This window comes from Oncorhynchus nerka, linkage group LG15 (assembly GCF_034236695.1).
Source record: "Oncorhynchus nerka isolate Pitt River linkage group LG15, Oner_Uvic_2.0, whole genome shotgun sequence".
NCBI lineage: Eukaryota > Metazoa > Chordata > Actinopteri > Salmoniformes > Salmonidae > Oncorhynchus > Oncorhynchus nerka.
In genome coordinates this window covers 54,756,867-54,779,549 of record NC_088410.1, presented here as the reverse complement: position 1 = coordinate 54,779,549, position 22,683 = coordinate 54,756,867, and the positions used below count along the sequence as shown (strand labels likewise).

At 43.0% G+C, this 22,683-nt stretch overlaps 2 protein-coding genes across 10 annotated transcripts in view; both read left to right on the top strand.

The window, feature by feature from the left end:
* Positions 1 to 3,675: 3,675 nt before the first annotated feature.
* On the top strand, positions 3,676 to 8,993 carry fblim1 (filamin binding LIM protein 1). Of its 4 annotated transcripts, none has more exons than XM_029682737.2 (8): positions 3,676 to 3,760; positions 4,864 to 5,258; positions 5,455 to 5,612; positions 6,539 to 6,638; positions 6,895 to 7,064; positions 7,162 to 7,340; positions 7,514 to 7,634; positions 7,873 to 8,993. In XM_029682737.2, exons 2-8 carry the CDS (start codon positions 4,868 to 4,870, stop codon positions 7,984 to 7,986), a joined length of 1,233 nt encoding a protein of 410 aa, XP_029538597.1. In that variant the 5' UTR covers positions 3,676 to 3,760; positions 4,864 to 4,867; the 3' UTR covers positions 7,987 to 8,993. The 4 variants fall into 4 exon arrangements, with proteins under 4 accessions (XP_029538597.1, XP_029538596.1, XP_029538595.1 ...); XM_029682736.2 differs by having other exon boundaries at positions 3,689 to 3,764; XM_029682735.2 differs by lacking the exon at positions 3,676 to 3,760 and adding an exon at positions 4,020 to 4,187.
* A 4,391-nt stretch (positions 8,994 to 13,384) lies between these two features.
* The window catches only part of LOC115142900 (msx2-interacting protein-like), a 31,457-nt gene continuing 22,158 nt past the window's right edge, over positions 13,385 to 22,683 (top strand). For 3 of the 6 annotated variants that reach the window (XM_029682730.2, XM_029682727.2, XM_029682726.2), the window contains exons 1-4: positions 13,386 to 13,646; positions 18,580 to 18,900; positions 21,633 to 22,118; positions 22,390 to 22,553. In XM_029682730.2, the coding sequence (XP_029538590.2) occupies positions 13,564 to 13,646; positions 18,580 to 18,900; positions 21,633 to 22,118; positions 22,390 to 22,553 (1,054 nt within the window). In that variant the 5' untranslated portion in view covers positions 13,386 to 13,563. Of the gene's footprint in view, positions 13,647 to 18,579; positions 18,901 to 21,632; positions 22,119 to 22,389; positions 22,554 to 22,683 lie in introns of all 6 variants that reach the window. The other 3 variants (XM_065001686.1, XM_029682728.2, XM_029682731.2) reach the window with 2 other exon arrangements.

Sequence of the window (22,683 nt, the reverse complement as noted above, 5' to 3'; positions counted from 1 at the left end):
CATCCTCGTCACCTTCCTGGGGGGAGGCTGTCTGCCTGCTGCCCTCCCAGGTACTCCCCAAGTTCTGCCCCAGGTCAGTGTGCCCCACAGCTTGAACACATCTAGCTCTCTCTGTTGCTCTGTTGGTCTTTCAGGTTTTTTTTCACCCTCTCTCTGCAGGGACGGCAACACATTTCTTCATAGGGCTGTGTGAAAACTATAGTTTTAAGCTTAGATATTTTTATGCTTATAATTTCTGACATTGGGTCGGCTATTTGTTAGTCAACTTGTCTAATTATACTGACCAAAAATATAAACACAACATGCAACTATTTCATTGATTTTACTTAGCTACAGTTCATGAGGAAATCAGTTAATTTAAATGAATAAATTAGGCCCTAATCTATGGATTTCACATGACTGGGAATACAGATATGGATCTGTTGGTCACAGATACCTTAGGATCATGTAACAGTATTTTTGTGCATTCAAATTGCCATTGAAAAAAATGCAATTGTGTTTGTTGTCCGTATCTTATGCCTGCCAATACCACAAGCCCCCCGCCACCATGGGGAACTGTTCACAACATTGACATCAGCAAACCGCTCGCCCACACGACGCCATACACATGGTCTGCGATTGAGGCCGGTTGGACGTACTGACAAATTCTCTAAAACAACATTGGAGGCAGCTTATGGTAGAGAAATTAACAAACGTTTTTTGGCAACAGTTCTGGTGGACAGTCCTGCAGTCAGTATGCCAACTGCACGCTCCCTCAACTTGAGACATCTGTGGCATTGTTGACAACATTTTTGAGTGGACTTTTATTGTCCCCAGCACAAGGTGCACCTGTGTAAAGACCATGCTGTTTAATCAGCTTATTGATATGTCACACGTGTCAGGTGGATGGATTATCTTGGGAAAGGAGAAATGCTCACTAACAGATATGTAAACAAATTTGTGCACAACATTTTTGAGAAATCTTTTTGTGCGTATGGAAAATGTCTGTCGTCATTTATTTCAGCGCATGAAACATGGGACCAACACTTTACATGTTGCATTTATATTTTTGTTCATTGTTTGTCTATACATGCAGCTTCTCGTCTCTCAACTTTGTCGCAGAAGACTAAATACAGCGGTGCTCACAAGAAAAATGTCAGAAATCAAAATAATGAATGCATCAATAATCTAGTATAGTTGGCATCAGTTAAGTTCTCTTTCATTTCTGCTTCTCTCACGGAGCGAGGATGTTTAGGGACTAAGGAGAACATGTAATACTTCTAAAACAGGGGAAAGGTTCTTCCTGTACAACATCAAATGATGTCAGTTTAACATATTTTATGGCACTGACTGTTGTGATTGCACGATAATAGTGTTCACTTCCCTCATGACAGCTTCTATTGTTCTTTAGGAAGGAGCAGAAGACATTCACAAGCAGATCTGTCCGGCATTCCAGAAGCCTGTCATCAGACAGCGACACACAGAAAGACTATCAGGCTGCAGAATACCACAACACAGACCAGTCACTGTTTAACTCTACCTCAGACAAAAAACTTTTACCTCAAATACAGCCATCTACTGGCCTGTCTCACTCAGTGATACTGTTGAAATCCAATACTGTCCCCATTTACATAGACATGTTAAGCTTTGATGTGGCGCAGCGGTCTAAAGCACTGCATCTCAGTGCCAGAAGTGTCACTACAGACACCCTGGTTCGATTCCAGGCTGTATCACAAACGGCTGTGATTGGGAGTCCCTTAGGGCGGTGCACAATTGGCCCAGTGTCGTCCGGGTTTGGCTGGGGTAGGCCATCATTGTAAATAAGAATTGTTTCTTAACTGACTTGCTTAGTTAAAGGTTCAAAAATAAAAATAAATGATGTTGTCATGTACACACCGTTTCCGTCATAAATCATATCAACATGAATGTTTGCTGTTTTATAACCTCGTTTGGACCTGTGAAGGGAGACCTAACCTTGCTTACACAAGGGGACTGATGTTTGTTTACTCTTATCTTCTCCTGAATTATTAACCAGTCTATTACCATAGTGACAAGGGTGTGGTTGCTAGAGCCACAGATATACAGTTTGGTCCCTGGCTACGTGACTTATGTTATTATATAACGTTGCAGTAGATTTGTGGCGTAGCTAGGTATTGTATGCTATTTAGCTTTACCAGATGTCCAGACCATTCAAAATGGAACAGGTGTGTGTGTGTGTATATTGTCTGTTTGCAGGCCCACCTATGGTGATCATTTCTATTATTTAAGAAGCATGGCAATACAGTGAGAGAAGGCGGGGGAATACAGACTTAGCAGTTCAGTGGACGGTAAAATGGGGGGGGTGATTAAAAGGAGACGTAGAAGATAGAAGTTGAGTCGAAGAGCAGAGGGAGAGGTGTGTGTGTGTGTGGTAACTGTTGTCTGCACTGGGTGTACCTTGTCCTTTTAAAAACCTGTCATCAACACACCCAGTTGCACAACTCTAGGACATTTACATTTTAGTCATTTAGCAGACACTCTTGTCTAGGGCCACTTGCAGTCAAACAGGAAGTACAGACATGCTTCTTGCTTTATCGACTAACCTGAAAGAGAGAAATGAGACCGTGTTTGGTTTATGATGCCAGGGCTATGGCTAGGGTTTTAAATAGTTGCAGATGGAAGCAGATTAGAGTTGAAACCGGGTATTAGATATAGGCCACAGGAAGGGCCTTGTTTATTCAGTAGAAGGGGTTCTACTGAATCAACTAAAAAGCCATTTATTTCATAGAGATGTAACAATATGGGCTGTTTTCCTACAATGGCCATCTCCCCTTACCCAATCATATGAGTTGCGTTGTTAGTTTCCCCCTTTTCTGCATCTGGGTTTCTGGGTTCTTGAAGAAGGGGGGGCCTCGATTTTAGAGGCTGATGTCATCACTGAGCATGCTCCCTCTTGCAGCTGTGACATCACCGCAGCGCAGCATTCCATTCTTCAGACATTGGAACAACACAGAACCCCTGACCCAGCTCCCCCTCTAGCAGCTCCCCTTCTCTCTCAAGCCACTTCTCTCAGTTTAACCTCTCACTCCGTTCTCTCATTTCTCTCTCACATCATCTCTTACACAGTTCTGCACTGGGCCTGTGCCTTTCTCCGTTTCACCCTTCCATTATCAAGCCCCCTATCTTTTCTGAATCTTTCAACGTTCAGCCTCCCCCTTCTCTTGCACAAGCTTCCCTCTGGCTGGAATGAGGGTGCATGCTCCACAAGGTTACGCTCCACTCAACGGCAAAACATTTGCTGATAGAGCTGATAAAGTCCGACTCGGGAGAGGAGAGCTCATACCATAACAGAGCTGATTTCGAACTCTCAGACATCCTGCAATCTCTCTCTTTCTCTCCGTCTGTACCGTTTCATTTTTGCGATGATTCGTTGCACTGTAATGTGTTTGTTCATTTGTTGCTGCTATTAATCCAGACACTGATTGAGGAAGGGGTTTGAATCTAACTTTAGTGAGAAGTAGACTTGTACTTTCTTTAGCCCTCAGCATTCAGTATTGGGGAAAAGGTCATGCGTTTTTGTTGATTTTACAGCACTGCATTTGAGACCAATAGTTAGTTGAGGCTAAACGAGAGAGCAAGAGTGAGTGATAGAATTGAGCGGGGGATGGGAAGAGAAAAATGAAGGGGGGGGGGCAGACTCAATGAGGGAGGTAGGGAAAATAAAACTGACAGAACAATGAGAGAAAGCGGAGAAGGAGAGAGCGGGCAGAGGAGAGCTACAGAAAGAGGGCAGCTGGAAAAGGCAGGTACAGTCACATCCTGTTGGATTTCAAAAGATAAAGAGGGAGGAAAAAAGAGGGAGGCCAGCATGTACTCTGTGATCCTGTACGTGCTGTGCGCATTACCAACGTGTGTGAGTGTGCCTGTGCGCCAGACTGCTTGTCTGAATGTGTCATGCTTTTTACTGCACTTTGTTGGTGATTAACTGTTCACCTTTTACGGTTGGGAAAGTGTTGTTGTCATTCAGCGGGAAAGGAAGGAGGAGGGGAGAGAGAGGGAGGGAGGTGCAGGAGGAAAAGGAGTGGCTTTCTGTAGATAGCTGTCCTTTCTGCCAGAGCTCGCCCTCTCAGTGGCGGTTTAGGAGTAACAATAGAGGAGCAGACCGGGAGTGCCGAGACACAGAGAGGGAAAGACAGAATACAGAGCTGACGCCCACATTTTTCACTCAGGTACGTAACGGCACAGTAGAAGATCGGATTTGATACGGAGAGGAATGAGGTTTTAGTTTTTCACTGTTACACTTAGGCCATTATTAGGAGTCTCATTTCAAAGTAGTTAGGCCGCAGAGAGGATGAGGCTTTGTGCTAGTGTGTGTGTGTGTGTAGTGTGTGTGTGTGTGTGTAGTCATGTGAGCGTGTATTTTTGACTGTTCAGGTAGGGTTTTTCATGCATGAGTTCAGCTCACTGTATGTATGAATATTTTAGAAATGTTTGTGTACATGTACTATACTGCGTGAGGGAGTGAAGCAGGTATGTGGTGTTTAAATGTTACAGGTTATGTCAGCTGGTGTAAAAAGTTATTTTGGCACAGTTGACAGAGCGTGTACACCGCCACACCTTGATGAAACGGAAGTTAAAGAGGTGACAATGCAAAGTTCTTTCTTTCTTTGGTGGGCTAAACATTCTGTGCCCTGACACAGATCAGCCATACGGTTCTGTACGTTCATGTATGGGTGAGTGTTGAAACTGCATAGATGACTAGGCATTCGAAAGACACCTCCCACCGGAATTTAGCACCATCGGGCCTCAGTGTGTTCAATAGTCTCGACGGTATGCCTAGCTTGTCCCTCACACGTGCTAGTTACGGTGGGATTTTATGTTAGTGCGTTGCATTCTGTGTTTCAGCATCATGGCGTCGGCTGCTCCGCAGAAGAGGATGGTTTCCTCCGTCTTCATCACGCTGACGTCCCCTTACAGAGCCACCGTCACTCAGCACCAACACACGCGCACACACAGCGCCACCGCCAATGACATGCCACATGCAGCCATGCGGGTTAGCCCAGAGGACAGCAGCACCCGTAAGCCCAGTGTCTGTGACACGCAGCATGGTTCCATACATAGGCAAGAGAGGACTCTGTCTGAGTCCCAGGGCAGTGCACAGAATGGGGACCAGAGTTCCACACCTTCCCTGGCCAGACCCTCAAAACCCAGACCTCCACCCAGCCCAGTGACCCCTAACCTCACCCTGGGTCTGGAAGACACGCAGCAGACAGATACCGCAGCATACAAGGGTCCTGAGGGTAATGAGGAGCAGCCAATACATTCATTACAAAAGCTGTAATTTTGTTGTGAAGAAATCTAGATATTACAATTTACACGTGACAGGATTGTTATGAATGATAACAAAGTACATTTTTAAATAGCACGTTGACCGGCAGGGTTGTGATGCTGAATGCAGTGTTATTATTGCTACACTGGAACCTCTTTTCCTCACAGAGCTCCCTCCTCCACCTCCCCTTCCTCCTGTGTCTGTGGATGCTGAACTGACGGAGGATCTTGCACCTCTCCTGCCTCCTCCACCCGTACAGGAGACGCCAACTGCTCCCATCCTCCGACCTGTGTATCCAGACAGACCAACAGTGTCTGAACAACCGGTAAGATTGACCCTAGTATTCTACATCCCATGCCATGTTATTGCTAGCCCTGGCACGATGACCGTAGAAGTTGGTAAGGCTGTACAAACCGATGTGGGGCCAGGCTATATTATTGCCGTTCAACGCCCTCCATGTTTAGATTTCTTCTGACAACACTATATAACAGTTCCCCATATATTTCTCACGAGACCTCATCTCTTGACCATTCTGTTGAAATGTTCAATAATGTCTTAGCAGGCCATGATACTGAGAGGTGCCATTCGCTGTGTGCAGAGACTCTAACGTGTATATGACATCCGTTGAGGAGACAACAAGGATGCATCTGTAGTACAGATTAGTGGGGGGGAAACACAGCTGTCTTTTGGATACAGTGGATGACACAGCACAAAAACACATTAGCACCCGCTTCTAAAGCACTTCTACATTTTCTTTCGCAAATTTTTTTAAATTCAGAAACAGGACTGTTGATCCCTCTCAGGGAAACTTTACCCTCCCTGTCACCCCATTATTCTGTTCTCCAACTCTCAGTCGAAACAATAACAGCACAAACCAATAAAGATGCCTGAATGGAGAGAGCAGGACTATTGGGTACATGGAGTGTTGTTCCCCTTTCTCTGGGGCACTGGGGAGTTTATGTATTTTTGCTAAAAACACTCTGTCTGTGTGTGTGTGTGTGTGTGTGTGTGTGAGACCTTTCTCCGTAACCATGAATTGAATCCCTCTCGATCCAGAAAGTTTGGACAAAAAAAACTACAAAATGCTCAAATTTTGAGACCGAGAAAACAGAGAGAAAATAGTGTATTGACTTTATTTTAAAATGGCACTGTTGAGGAAGGCTGAAGAATAGCGTGTCTGTGTGCCAAACAAAATGATTAGTCACGCAAGTGAAGAATCTTTGACTTAATCCCCCTTTTTTTTACCCACAGAACTTTGCAGTGAATAGACCGCCAGAGCAAAGAACACCATCTAGTGGGGGGGAACAGAAGGAACCATCCCAGGAACAGCTACAGATGGTGGAGAGCAAGGGTAAGGTGAAACTGTGTCTGTGACCTTAAAGAAATGTCACCTGGGTATGTAACTTTTCACAATTCACCGTTAAGATATCAGGGCTCGAATTAACCCCATATCAAATCAAGGACACCACATAACAATTGAAATATTAAATAATCCTCTCCCCACACACACACACACACACACAATTGTGAGAGATTTTGACATTACGCACCCTCAAGACTCAATGTGTAATTTTACCCTGCTTGATATGTGAATGTGTGCTTCGTAGAGGTGTGTGGCTTCTGCCGTAAGCCTGTGGCTCTGAGTGAAACTGCCATAGAGGCTCTGAACAGGACATACCACGCCAGTTGCTTCCAGTGCAGACAGTGCCATATCCCTCTGGCTGGTAAACTGTACTACAATAAGGCAGGAATACCACTCTGTGAGGACTGTTACCAGGTATAAACAACCTCCTGGGGAGGAACAGTACATGTTATAGAGATTGACTTCAGATGAGGATGAAGATGATGATGATAAACTACTCTCTTTCCTGCAGGCCAGTTTGGAACTTTGCTGGGCATGTGGGGAAGTTATCAAAGACCATGTTATCCGTGCACTGGAAAGAGCTTACCACCCGCCTTGCTTTATCTGTGCGACGTGCAGCCAACCAATTGGAGAGCAGAGATTCGCTCAGGGAGAGGTTGGGGAAGTGTATTGCCTCCAGGATTACTACAGGTAAACAAACGCATTACGACACAAATCTCCGTCTTCTGTTCCCGACACACTCGTGTATCCTGATTACCTGAGGATGAGAGCTACTAAATGGGCTTGATGTTGTAATTGAAAATAATTCATCATGAATACATAATAATGAAATGAGGTCCTCTTGTCTGATTTGTTTGTTGAAGGAAATACGCTCCCCAGTGTAGTGCCTGCCAGCAGCTGATCATTCCAAGAGAGGATGGCACGGACAGCTTCACCGTGGAGTGCCTGGGACGCTCCTTCCACGAGGACTGCTATCGCTGTGAGGTACAGGACACGAACAAGAGAAAGGCTCTTTATATGTTAGTGTGATATGTGTTCGCTACATTTGCATGCCGATCTCAATCAGCTGAATAATTACTGGGGATTGGTTTCTTCACAATCAGTTCAGTACAGCAAGAATAGAATAACGTTAGAATAGAATAACTTAATTTTTCCCAGAGGAAACTTTGGCTGTGGCATCTGCATCTCACAACCTTTTCCCTTTTATACACCCTGTGTTCAGGTCTGCAGTACCCAGCTCTCCCCAGAGCCAAACGACCATGGCTGCCATCCACTGGATGAGAGGGTGCTGTGTAAGTCTTGTCACCTGACCATGGTTCAGTCTGCCCAGCTCTAATACTGAACTCAGAACCAGGGCCCCCCGTATTCAGGGTTTGGGAGTAACTGATTACATGTATCTGATTACAAAAAAAAACTTTACTTTTAAATTTAGGAAGAATGTTTGCGAAAGGATGACACCTTTTTGTTTTCTCAATGACATTTAATTCAGCGTTGGAAAAAGGTGTACATTTTAAGTGTGCTCCACCTCAGAGACCACTATGATGACACATCAAATGTTTGATGGATCCTTTTTGTCTCCTTTAATGCCTCGTAAGGGGAAAGTAATCCAAAAGTAATATGATTACATTACTGAGTTTGGGTAATCCAAAAGTTATGTTACTGATTGCAATTTTGGACAGGTAACTAACTAGTAACTGTAACCAAACTAATTACATTTAGAAATTACCAAACTCTGCCCGTATTCATAAAGCGTCTCAGAAAAGCAGCCACGGTCTAGAATCAGTTTTGCCTTTTAGATCGTAATGAATAAGATTGAATGGAAAGGGCAGACCTGATCCTAGATCAGCATTCCTACTCTGAGACCCTTTATGAATACAGGCCCAGGAACCAGGGTGGGACGCTCCAACTGTGCAATGTAGCATATGGAGAGACAGGCTGAAAGTCAACGGAGTAGGTCCTGATTGGATTGTAAAGGAGAAATATCGATGAAACTGGGATAGAAGACGAGCCTTCCTAGTTCTGCATCATGGGAATAAGTCGTTGGACTTCGAATGTAACAAACTTTATTCATCACACAGCATTTAGAAATGATTTGCAATTATTGTTTACGTAGCAAGACATGTTTATCAATTGCCTCCTATACTTCTTTCATAATTGATACTTTTGCACTCTTTTTTTTATTTTTAACCCACACTAGTAAATGCACCAAAGATATTTATTCAACATACATTTTCAAGTATTTTGTCGTATGCATTCTTTGAATATTATGTAGTGCTCAGTGCTGTATGTTCATTCTCAATATATCCTTTCATATGAGAAAATAAACTAATATATTATATAGTATTGTGCTTCATTTTATTTATTTATTTGTTGCTTCCCTTGCTCTCTCCACGTTGTCAATCTTTTTTGAGACAGGCATGTTCTATGTATGGCTTGCATGCATCATTTACTCAAGGAACACAGTGAACATTAACTAAGTAAAGAAACATATAAGTTGTAGGATATATACAAGGAAAATGACCTATGCAAGAGGAATTAAACCAGAGGCTGTACAGTTCTAATAAACCATGATGGGGGTGGACATGGTGTTATGCAATTTCAGAGCACAGTCGACGTGCCATTAAAACCTTCGCAAATGAGTTTGGCCCGCCAAGATGCTGTGGTCAATGACTTGCGTAATCGACACCCTTTAGAACAGAATACTCAACAAAGCCATGATGCAAATAGGCTCTTTGATTTAGGAAGAATTACGTGTGTCCTGTCAATGCACGTACATAATACATGCAGGCAAAGTGTGCCATCATCATTTGCCTTCTCAGCACAGGGTTGCCTTGGAATAAGCCATTTTGGGAGAATCACGGATCACCTCAGGCAACATACTAACCAAATGGCTTCTCCATTCATTAAAACCTCAGAGGCTGCATAGATGTGTTTGATAATGCAAAGTGTATAAGAGGTCATACAATAGGTTTTGTAGTGATTCCTATGTTGATGGTGTAAATAGTATTTGTTTGTCTGTGGTGTGTAATGAGGAACAACCAGACTGCAATTGACACATTTATGAAATTGCTTATTCCAGTTACTAATAAGTATGCACCCGTTAAAAAAATAACTACAAATTGTTAAATCACTGTGGATTGATGAGGCATTGAAAAATGTTATGGTTTAGAGGGATGAGGCAAAAGGAATGGCAAATAAGTCTGGCTGTACAACCAATTAGCAAACACACACACACTGCAAATTGAGAAATCATGTAACTAAACTGAATAAAAAGAAGAATAAATTATACTATGAAACAAAGAAATTATATAAAGAATTATAACAAGCTTTGGATCTCTTTAAATACAATTTTTGGCAAAAATGCAAACAGCTCCATCATTTATTGAATCAGATGGCTCATTCATCACAAAACCCACTGACATTCCCAATTACTTTAATGATGTTTTCATTGGCAAGATTAACAAATTTAGGCATGACATGCCACCAACGAACTCTGACACAACACATCCAAATAAAACTGATAAAATTATAAAAGACAAGCATTTTCATTTTGAATTCTGTAAAGTGAGTGTGGAAGAGGTGAAAAAAGGATTGTCTATCAACAATAACAAGCCACCGGGGTCTGACAACTTGGATGTAAAATTACTGATAATAATAGGGGACAATATTGCCACTCCTATTTGCCATATATTCAATCTAAGCCTAATAGAAAGTGTCTGCCCTCAGGCCTGGAGGAAAGCAAAAGTCATTCCGTTACCCAAGTATAGTAAAGCCCCCTTTACTGTCTGAAATAGCTGACCAATTAGCCTGTTACCAACCCTTACCAAACTTTTGGAAACAATTGTGTTCAACCAGTTACAATGCTATTTTACTGTAAACAAATTGACAACAGACTTTCAGCACGCCTATAGGGAACGACATTCAACAAGCACGGCACTTACACAAATGACTGATAATTGGCAGAAAAAATATTCTGGGAGCTGTTTTGTTAGAATTCAGTGTGGCTTTTAACATTACCGTCATAGTTTGCTGCTGGAAAAACGTGTGTTCCACTGGCTAAAGCCAGTGTGTCTATGAATGCACATGACTCAACACTACACGTCAGCTACCACAGCGAGTGAAATCACCAAAACACTTAACAAAGAGCTGCAGTTAGTTTCAGAAAGGGTGGCAAAGAATATGTTAGTCCTAAATATTTCAGAAACTAAAAGCATTGTATTTGGGACAAATCATTCACTAAACCCTAAACGTCAAACTAAACCTTGTAATTAATCATGGGGAAATTGAGCAAAACTAAACTGCTCGGAGTAACCCTGGGTTGTAAAACCGTCATGGTCAAAACATATTGATAGAACAGTAACTAACTCTGTCCATAATAAAGCGCTGCTTTGCCTTCTTAACAACACTATCAACAAGGCAGGTCCTACAGGTCCTAGTTTTGTCATACCTGGACTACTGTTCAGTTGTGTAGTCAGGTGCTTCCAGACAAACTAAACACCTTCTTTGCCCGCTTTGAGGAAAATACAGTGCCACCGTTGCAGCCCACTAACAAGGGCTGTGCAATTGGGTCCTGTACTTTCTGACGGGCCACCCCTGGTGGTGAAGGTAGGGAACAACATTTACATTACATTTAAGTCATTTAGCAGACGCTCTTATCCAGAGCGACTTACAAATTGGTGCATTCACCTTATGACATCCAGTGGAACAGTAGTGCATCTAAATCTTTTAAGGGGGGGGGGGGGTGAGAGGGATTACTTTATCCTATCCTAGGTATTCAACATCTCCACTTCACTGACCCTCAACACTGGGGCCCCACACGAGTGCATGCTCAGCCCCCTTCTGTACTCCCTGTTCACCCATGACTGCGTGGCCATGCACGCCTCCAACTCAATCATCAAGTTTGCAGACGACACAACAGTAGTGGGCTTGATTACCAACAAAGATGAGACAGCCTACAGGGAGGAGTTGAGGGCACTCGGAGTGTGGTGTCAGGAAAACAACCTCTCACTCAACGTCAACAAAACCATGGAGATGATCATGGACTTCAAGAAACAGCAGAGGGTGCACCCCCCCTATTCACATCGAAGGGACAGTAGTGGAGAAGGGGGGAAGTTTTAAGTTCCTCAGCATACACATCACAAACTGAAATTGTCCACCCACACAGACAGTGTGGTGAAGAAGGCGCAACAGCGCCTCTTCAACCTCAAGGAGGCTGAAGAAATTTGGCATGTCATCTAAAACTTTGACAAACTTTTACAGATGCACAATCGAGAGCATCCTGTCGGGCTGTACCACCGCCTGGTACGGGAACTGCACAGCTTTCAACTGCAAGGTTCTCCAGATGGTGGTGTGGTCTGCACAACGCATCACCGGGGGCAAACTACCTGCCCTCCAAGACACCTACAGCACCGATGTCACAGGAAGGCCAAAAAGATCATCAAGGACATCAACCACCCGAGCCACTGCCTGTTCACCCCCACTACCATCCAGAAGGCGAGGTCAGTACATGTGCATTAAAGCTGGGACCGAGAGACTGAATAACAGATTCTATCTCAAGGCCATCAGACTGCTAAATAGCAATCACTAACTCAGAGAGGCTGCTGCCTACATAGAGACTCATATCACTGGCCACTGTAATAAATGAATCACTAGTCACTTTAAACAATGCCACTTTAATAATGTTAGCATATCTTACATGACTCATCTCATTACCATCTATTGCATCTTGCCTATGCCGCTCATCCATATATTTATATGTACATATTATTTTCCATCCCTTTAGATTTGCGTGTATTAGGTAGTTGTTGGGGAATTATTAGTTTACTTGTTAGATATTACTGCACTGTCGGAACTAGAAGCACAAGCATTTCGCTTGCTCGCATTAACATCTGCTAACCATGTGTATGTGGCCAATAAAATTTGATTTGATTTGAGGGACCTCGGAAAATTACAATTGGCTCAGAACAGGGCAGCATGGCTGGCCCTTAAATGTACAAGGAGAACTAACATTAATAATATGCATGTAAATCTCTCATGGCTCAAAGTGGAGGAGAGATTGACTTCATCACTCCTTGTTTTTGTAAGAAGTGTTGACATGCTGAATGCACAGAGGTGTCTGTCTAAACTACTCGCACACAGCTCGGACACCCATGCATACCCCACAAAACATGCCATCAGAGGTTTCTTCACAGTCCCCAAGTCAAGAACAGAATCTGGGCGGTGCACAGTACTATATAGAATAGACACACACCCTACATTGTAAAATTGTTGTATGGTGGTTTAATACATTTTGTATTGTAGATACGTAGTGGTGTAATAATGTTACATGAAGAACTGTTTTATAGTTTGTTTTATGCGTGATGTAAGTTCATTAATGTGTTTGGACCCCAGGAAGAGCTGCTGCTGCCTTTTAAGGACCCCTAAAAAATACAAAATAGGACTGCTTCGACTTTTGTTTAGACGGTATACAGTTTATGTCAAAATTGACCAGAATGTACTTTTCCAGGAAGGTTAGGATAATTTACGCAGCAGATTAGGAGAATAAAAGTACCAGGTTATGATAATTAGGTTAAGGTTAGGAAACGGGTTAGGGTTATCTTAAATGCAACAACAACAAAAAACAAGTTAAGAAATCAAGTTGACATAAACCGTATACCCTCTAGCCTTGAGTAGCTGTCGCATGATCTTGGGAGCGCGCAAGTCATGAGAAACGAAGCCGTCGTCACAGGGAAGCGCGCAGCTCGCACCCTATCTCTGGAGAATACACACACATTCGGATGGATTGGGACGGAGCTAGGCCAAGATCATTTTTACACGGACTCACTCGTCGTTCATTTTGTAAGGCGGATTTCCCGACCAGCGGGGATTAAAACGTGCTAGAGCATATGTATGAAGGGGGAAAGTAACGTACAGTATGGTTCGGGAAACCAGACACCTTTGGGTGGGAAATTTACCCGAACATGTTCGAGAGGAGAAAATTGTCGAACATTTTAAACGGTAAGTTAATGTTACGCAAGAGGGTTATGGAGAGGTAGCGCGCGTTATGTCCAATAGCTAGCCAACTGAGCTAGCTAACGTTAGCCATCATCTACATTCAACACCAAACGGCCTCTGTTGTTTGGAAGATTTTGCTTTGCCCTTGATATTTTTAACCAACACACAACAGCGTGTCGCTTGCATAAAAAGTCACAATTTGATGGATTCCAGCAAACTGAAATGCCACTGAACGCTAGTTAGCTACCATTTTGTCGTCGCTCACTTGATGGGTAACTACAGTCTACATCATGCCTGACTAGTTAAGCACGAAAGATAGCTAACATGCTAGCTAGGTATTTAGCTAACTAATGTTATTATTAAAATGTGTTAAGACACTCCGTCTAATAGTTATGCATTTACAACGTTAGTTGGATTACTTAATAATGAATAGGTTATCAAACTGTTGCGTTAAATGCATCGTTTCTCCACGTTCTTCTGAAGCTAGCTTCGTTTTTAGATAGCTAGCATAATTCGCTAGCGAAATATGTGGTGTTTGATTGCCTGGCGGCGAGTTGATCAACTTGCCAGTAAGGTGAAATATGAAAGTCCTCGCTTAACATATGGACTTAATGTTTCTATTGCTCGTTTAATGCATAATTCAACACGTATTCCCTGAAATGTTCCGCTGTTCATATCGTCCGAAAATCGGCTACCATCAATCGCACTGGATCCTCCAACGTCCGAAAACTAAAAGTTGCAGGGAGATTGCGATTATGATAAAGGTCATTTGAAAATTATACATCGTGATCCGCGACTTTCAGCCTAGGTTCTTGAAACTAGCTTTCAGTCTGTGCTTGATTTGGGATTAAATAAGTGCGGGGGCTGTCTTTCTCCAAATTGGTCCGTTCGACTTTTCAACGATATTCACAAATTACGATATGCTATAGAGTCCTCTGATTATTCACTTAAGGGTTTATACACATTTCCCGTGACGTTTAACATGTTCATGACTGTTATTGTAGCCTACATGAACAAGTAGGCGTTATTGACACTGGAATGCTGCTATGTCTGAACCCATGTAGGCCAACTATCTCCTGCCGTTGTGCCCTTGAACAAGGCACTTAGCGCTCCCCCCACACACACATACACACACACACAGTAGAACTGCACTGTTAGTCACATGCTATCAAAATGTAGTCAACCCTCCATCTGGAGGACTCTTGGGTGTGCAGGCTTTGCTTTTGATCCAGCACAGAAACACACAAGTCTCCTTCATCAAGGTCCTGTTGAGCAGCCACTGTTTAGGCAACAATGTGGTTAGATCAGGGCATGAACAAAAGCCTGGACACCTAGTTGCTACCCAAAATTACAGCCAAATTCTTCTGTCTTTATAAAATGATTTGTGCATTAAATGAATCAGGGATGACATTTTTATTTTAACTTAACAAGGCTAGTCAGTTGAGAACAAATTCTTATTTTAGGACCTAGGAACAGTGGGGCGGCAGGGTAGCCTAGTGGTTAGTGTTGGACTAGTAACCGGAAGGTTGCAAGTTCAAACCCCCGAGCTGACAAGGTACAAATCTGTCGTTCTGCCCCTGAACAGGCAGTTAACCCACTGTTCCTAGGCCGTCATTGAAAATAAGAATTTGTTATTAACTGACTTGCCTAGTTAAATAAAGGTAAAATAAAATAAAAAAAACTGCCTTGTTCAGGGGCAGAACCACATTTTTACCTTGCCAGTCCAATTCTCTAACCACTAGTCTACTTGCCGCCTCAAATGGCTACTTCTAAGCAAGGTATCTAACTGGGCATGTTTATATATAAGACTCAAATATTACTGTTTCAGGGGAGATCTATGCACAGCAAGATTTGTCTGGCTTTTTTTCTTTTTAATATAATATTTTTTACTTTGTCCAATTACATGGCTACTGTTTAATAGAGGGGGAATCCCAGCTTTCCAATAGTGCAGATTTATTTAGGCTATCAACAGTGCAGGTGGAAAGGTGACTAGGACTGTAATGCTTAGTTAGCTAGCCAGATAATTCAAAACATAGTTTGTAACAGTTGACTACCCAGTTAGTCTGTTTATTTTATACCTGCTGCTGAAATGTCGCGCTCGCTCTCTCTGGCAACAGTCCACTCGCACTGGTACGCACAGACACGCGCTGAAGGGTCATTAAGATCATGGCTGACATGTAGATTTTTTAAATTATTGATCATATTTAAGTATGCTTTCATTAATTACATTAGCAAAAGTTATTCAACAAATTTCGACGACCTTTCAAACCCTCATTTTTCAACTTGGAACAGCGCTTTCAGGCTGGTGTATTTTCAGTCTGCGCAATCTCAAGCAGCCTACTGTCACACACAGATTCACAGACCAGTGGCAAATAAACTTGAACAAGGCGGAATCAGGAAATGAATGCCCACTGCATTGCTATTCAGTGCAGATTCTGCTTTGATCAAGCATTTTTGTCTCTGTTAATCTGGGCCGGCGATAAACTACTTTTATAGAAGAGCCAGTACGCAATTCCCCAGACATTTGAAGTGCCGGTATGTTGCTCTGGCCCAAGTCAAGCACTGCTTTCAGCTAAGCGCCAGATTCAGTGAACATGAGCACTGTGTGCACCTGCACAAGGATCTAGTGTTGGTGTACAACTACTGAAGAGCACCTTCTTTTAGACATGCTCACTAATGTATTCATATTAAAGAAAGCCTGTAGTGTAGCTCTCAAACCCTTTTCCGTACCTGGGGTTTTCACGGCTTGCTCCATGTGAACTAGATTTCCGACTGTGTTTTAGCGTTTAGAAATATTATTCATCGTTTTCCAAACATATGCTGATATGCCCCTTTCTCCTTTCACATCAGCAAGAAATAATCTTTCAAATAAAAAAGATACACCTACTGTAGCAGTTTTGCAAAGATCCACAAGCTATGTGTCTCAGTTGACGGACTACACTTCCTACCCACCTACGGTATTCGGGGCATGCTAGATGGATAATTAGCACAGGTGGCTGCCTATGTCTTCAGTCTGTCTTTCGTTAACAAGCAGTGTAACTTAAGATATGACTATGTGGGAACCCTTAACCCTATAAAGTAAAACAAACTATAAAAGTCTAAGCCGTAATATATATTTATATGAGATAATTATTAATATTGAATTTGGACTTTACTACTGAACTCAGTATAATGAAACGTTCGCTCACTGTCAACTGTTTATTTTCAGCAAACTTAACGTGTAAATATTTGTATTCAACAACTGAGACATAAACTGAACAAGTTCCACAGACTTGACTACAAAGGGGGGTCAAAATCAAAAGTAACAGTCAGTATCTGTTGTGGCCACCAGCTGCATTAAGTACTGTAGTGCATCTCCTCATGGACTCCACCAGATTTTCCAGTTCTTGCTGTGAGATGTTACCCCACTCTTCCACTAAGGCACCTGCCAGTTCCCGGACATTTCTGGGGGGGGTCCCTAGTCCTCACCCTCCGCTCCAACAGGTCCCAGGCGTGCTCAATGGGATTGAGATCTGGGCTCTTCGCTGGCCATGGCAGAACACTGACATTCCTGTCTTGCAGGAAATCACGCACAGAACGAGTGGTATGGCTGGTGGCATTGTCATGCTGGAGGGTCATGTCAGGATGAGCCTGCAGGAAGGGTACCACATGAGGGAGAAGGTTGTCTTCCCTGTAATGTACAGCGTTGAGATTGCCTGCAATGACAACAAGCTCAGTCCGATGATGCTGTGACACACCGCCCCAGACCATGACGGACCCTCCACCTCCAAATCGATCCCGCTCCGGAGTACAGGCCTCGGTGTAACGCTCATTCCTTCGACGATAAACGCAAATCCGACCATCACCCCTGGTGAGACAAAACCACGACTCGAAGAGCACTTTTTGCATGTCCTGTCTGGTCCAGCAACTGTGGGTTTGTGCCCATACAGGCCTACAAGCCCTCAGTCCAGCCTATTACGGACAGTCTGAGTACTGATGGAGGGATTGTGCGTTCCTGTTGTATCCCTGGCAGTTGTTGTTGCCATCCTGTACCTGTCCCGCAAGTGTGATGTTTGGACACCTATTACTTAGACTCTAAAGGATGAACCTTTATTTTGTTTTTTGAAATTTGTCTGGGTAACAATAAATAGATTTCTATTCAAATGGGCAAAAATTGCATTTTTAGCAAACCTATTTCTCAAGCACAAATTTTGCATAGACATTCAGAGTGGGGAGGGGAAAACTAGCTGTTATTTGGCAGAGAGGATCTGAATTCTTCTTTTGTTATTAGTCTATTAAATCATTTACCACCTGGTGATGTGACCATGGAAGGCCAAAACTCCATCCCACCAAAACAGGCTGAAATTTCAAGTGGTGTTTTCAGAATACTCTTACACTAAAAGGGCATTATTGTTTTCACGGTATTATTCCAACCTCAGTGTGGAAAATGACATATAAATAAAACAATCTAGTTTTTTACTTTACTAGGCCGTTAACCAATTGACCACATGTTGATGTCACCATGGAAAAAACGAAACCCCCGCCCATGCAAACCTACTGATTTAGAAGGTTCTGTGTAGATTGTATTTTTAACCAGCAACTTTCAGGAATAACACTGATCAACAATTTTCACACTGACATCGTTAGTTTCATCAGCTGTTGTACAATATGATACAAAACACAGGAAAAACAGAATTGCGCTGTGGTGGGCCTTTTAAGATGAGCAAAGACATTATTCCTTTGTTTTATTTATTTTTTACCACACCAAGGTCACAAAAGGCTTGGCCCTCCACTAATGTTAATTTAACTAATTGGCTGGCAAAAACAGACTCCTGTGTTTCCTTTGCTGTTTAATTATGTTTTTCCAACTGATGATTATGCTCATGAGTGAATGGACACGTACATAGTCCTCTCAATAAAGTGTGACGTCTCTTCCCTTTTTGTTCTTGCTCCTCAGCTATGGACGCGTCGAGAGCGTCAAGGTCCTGCGGAAGCGTGGGTCGGAGGGTGGCGTGGCAGCCTTTGTGGATTTTGTGGATATCAAAAGTGCACAGAAGGCTCACAATGCTGTCAACAAGATGGGGGACAGGGACCTGCGCACTGACTACAATGAACCTGGGTCTGTCCCTAGTGCTGTTCGGGGCCTTGATGACAACCCCCCCTCGAGCAGTCACGGGCGGGATGTTTCAGGATTCTCTAGGGGGGCAGTGGGTCCAGTGTTTGGCCCCCCAGTGTCCATTCACACCAGAGAGGGGCGTTATGAACGGATAAGAGATGGGTAAGTGGACATGGTCACCTCTGAGGGATCAGGGTGTCAGTAAAAAAAAGAGTTTTCTCCCGCAATCACATGATTTCCTTGTTGGGTTATTAATAGAACAAGGAGAATATATTCCTTACAGTTTCATATTAAGGTAACCTAGGAAACGAGCCCTTCTCCATCTGCACAGACCTGTCCTTTCTCGCGGGATCTAAGTGAAATATTTATGCAAATCTATTGGTCATTTAAAGGTATGGATATGAGGTATTATCATTCAAAATTTCGGATTTATTGTGTGAGACGTATCCTGCTTTCAAGTTGGATATTACACCTGTGGGGAATATCCTGGTGAGTTTGGATATATCACATTTGTTGGAATTTATCCTGGTGAATTTTTGGGGGTAATTAGATTTTCCGAACCATGGATTCTAACCACAATTTACCTGGGATCGTCGTTGCTTGGAAGTAAATCGTTGCCTGTGATGGATTTAATACCCCTATATTTTCTTGAGAATTATTTTCGGACAGGTTCATTTATGTATGGACTATACATCAGAAAAGACAGAGAGCATTTTTTTCCCACTGCTGGACATAAACTATTTTTCTGGCTGTCTCCAAACCAAGGATGTCTGCTTGTCTGGATTTAAATAACATCATGGACCAAAGGATGTAAGTTGCCATTAAAAGGATGTAAATTGGCTAGGCATCAGTCATCACAGTGCCCCATCAGTACATCTTTCACTGCTAATTGATCATTTTCAGACAAGGAAACAATATTTTACAGAGTATTATTGTAATTTAGTAAGGTGCTTATATCAAAAGGAACTAAAGAGAAACTGAGGAGTAACAGAACACTCATCAAGAAATTCCATGGAAATATTTTTGGGGAGAGCGATGGCCACGAAGACAACTGAAGACATGCATTTTGGATGTACCTGCCTCGTGGAAGAATGGATGTAACCCCTGTATTGGATGTAAGGATGTTGGGTATAGGATGTACACATGTGTAACTGCATTTCCATTGCTGGATTATTCCGCTCCAGTGTGGATTTAGCTGTATATCCTCTCAGCATCAATATTTGGTTTGGGTTACGAACAAAGAATAGAAACATCAGCATTTTCAGCGAAAATCGAATGAAGACTGAAGAGGATGTCGTCTACACAAAGTGATGGGAGTTGACGGTCTATTTTGCCTTTGGGATATGGAAAAGGCCTATTTTAAGGAATTAATTATGTTGCAGTGGACTAGGATTATTCCATGCATTTTGGTGAGAGAAGATACTGTTTTTTTTACAGGAGTGTATGCAAACTGGTTTCCTAGTTTTGAAGAGGAATTAATACCGGTCTCTCTTTTGGACAGTAGTATGCAGACAATTCATGCTTTTTTTTGCTTCTTTATACTAGGTTACCATAAGCAAATTGGACATATTTTCAGTCTGGCCCATCTCTAGTGTTAATTTTGGAATGCACTGCTATGTGACTCATTGTTCTTTTTTTTCTTCTTTTTTTTCCAAATCATACCTTTACTACTGCATCGATATTTGTCATAAGAAATCCATTGCTTTGGTTATTTTGTTTTCTTCTTTTTTCCATCAAACAAAGAGATTAAGAAATGGCGGATTATACCTCAGATACCTACCTAACCTGCTGTTCTTCTCGAACGTCGAAGACTGTACGCATGATGACAAAATAAACATTTTTGCTCTTTTTTTTTTAAAAAAAAAAATCCTGCTCACACCATTCTGTCCTCCTAGATTGTATTTGGGATTATAGGTTCGGTTACCGCTTTTGGAAAAGGTTGGTATTGTCCTGCCCTCTGCATCTCTTTTCCTAACCCAGATTTGCACCCTTGTCTCTTTCCTCGTCTCCTGCACTAATTGTTAGAGCTTTTAGTGAAAAAGACACAGCTGCTTGGGCCAGGGGGCTTCTGCAGACACCATCTGTGCCAATGGCTTGTCTTCCTTGCTCTCTCGCTCTTATTTTTGCCCCTCACCCTCTTGTCTTTCTCTCTCCCTTCTATGCTTTTGCTCCTCCTAGTTACTAGGTGTCTTAATATAGGCTAGTTCAGCTCCAGCAGGTCCGCCAGCATTTCCCTCACCTAAGAGACCCCCCTGTTCTTACTTGATTCAGAAGTGGTATTTGATCTGAGGGAATAGGATTTGCCAAATGTGATGTGACACAGATTCCAGATGATTATAGTCAACGGTAGAGTTCAGTAGCTTTCCAGCCTATCATTATGGTTGTGGTAGTGTTACGTTGAGCCAAAAGAAAATAAATTCTCACAATGTGTGTAGATGCATTCTTTAGTTTTGGCATGGCCCTTATATTTGGTTCCATGTCCTTGGGTTACCTAACCTTGCTCTATGCCACTATCAGAATAGATCTGCCCCCATTTTATTAACGTATACAAGCTATTGTCTGTCAGCATAAATACTAGAGAAGGATAAAATAAAATGTACTACCTACCTACCATCGTTTGAATTGACCAAATGTATTCTATTGTTCCTAATGGAATCACAAACCACTGCCTTCTATAGAACCAGCGCTCCGCGGCATTCCGGTTTTGTTTGTGTATTTAAGTTGACGTTTTAACAGTGCACTTGCCTATTTGAAACGTCATTGTATATTGGAACTGTCCAATAGTTATCTGCAAGTTTTTTCTATAAGTATTTTTGGAGTCACAATAACAGACTCTCTCCCCCTCTTTCTCTCTCTTCCCTCTCTATCCATCCTTTGCATGTGTCTTCCAACAGCTCAGAGAGCCGGGAGCGTGCATATGATCACAGCCCCTATGGACACCATGAGCGCGGTGGCACTTTTGATAGACAGCGTCACTACAATGCAGACTATTACCGCGATCGCACCATGTTTGCAGCTGGAGTTAGCCCTGGGCCAGGAAGTGCCGGTGCTATGGGTGGGAGCTTTGAAACCCCGGAGCCTCATTTTGAGTCCAGGATCCGAGGAGATCCCTTCACCTTGTCTAGTGCTGCGCGGCGTGACCCCTATCGAGATGACCGAGGGCGTCGTGTTGACAGAACTTACCATCGCCGCAGTCGGTCATCTCATTCTTCACAATCTCGACACCCCTCCCCGCAAAGGACCACGGGGCAAACGCCCAAAGCCCCCCATTCCCCCAAAAGAGCCCCCCTCTCCCCAGGTAGAGGTCCACGCTCTAGGTCTCGTAGTAGGTCCTCTAGCTCTGATTCTGTCAGCAGCACCAGCAGTACCGGCAGTGGCAGGTAGGATGTGCTTTTGTGATGGTGCCGATGTTTGTTTGTTATGGATGGAGCACAATTCAGTCAATTAGCCCGTGTTGTAGACATGTGTGCAAGAAATGGGAACTTTCAATTTACCCAGTTGTAAAAGAGTTTAAAATACATTGCTTGACTGTAGGATTATGGAGAGAATTTCACTGATCTGAGATGCATACAGACGTACCCTCTATTTAGTAATGTTAGCTGAAGACCCTCTGAACATTTCCCTCTTATCTCACATTTGTCCTCTTGGCAGCAGCGATTCAAACAGCAGCTCAAGTGATGGGTCTCATGCACGCTCTGTTCAGTCCTCTGCTACACATGCACCCCCCTCTCAGCCGTGCTCTATGGTAATGGAAGGTGACGAACCACGCAGAAGCTTTGGCATCCGGGTGCAGAACCTACCAGTGCGCTCCACAGGCGAGTACCACTAGCTAGCAGTATACACACAAACATGCATTCTGGCTGCACTTTGCTGTGCACCATGACATTATGAAGGGGGTCACTAATAAATAGCGTACCTCCTCTGCTACGGTGAGCTGTAGAGCTA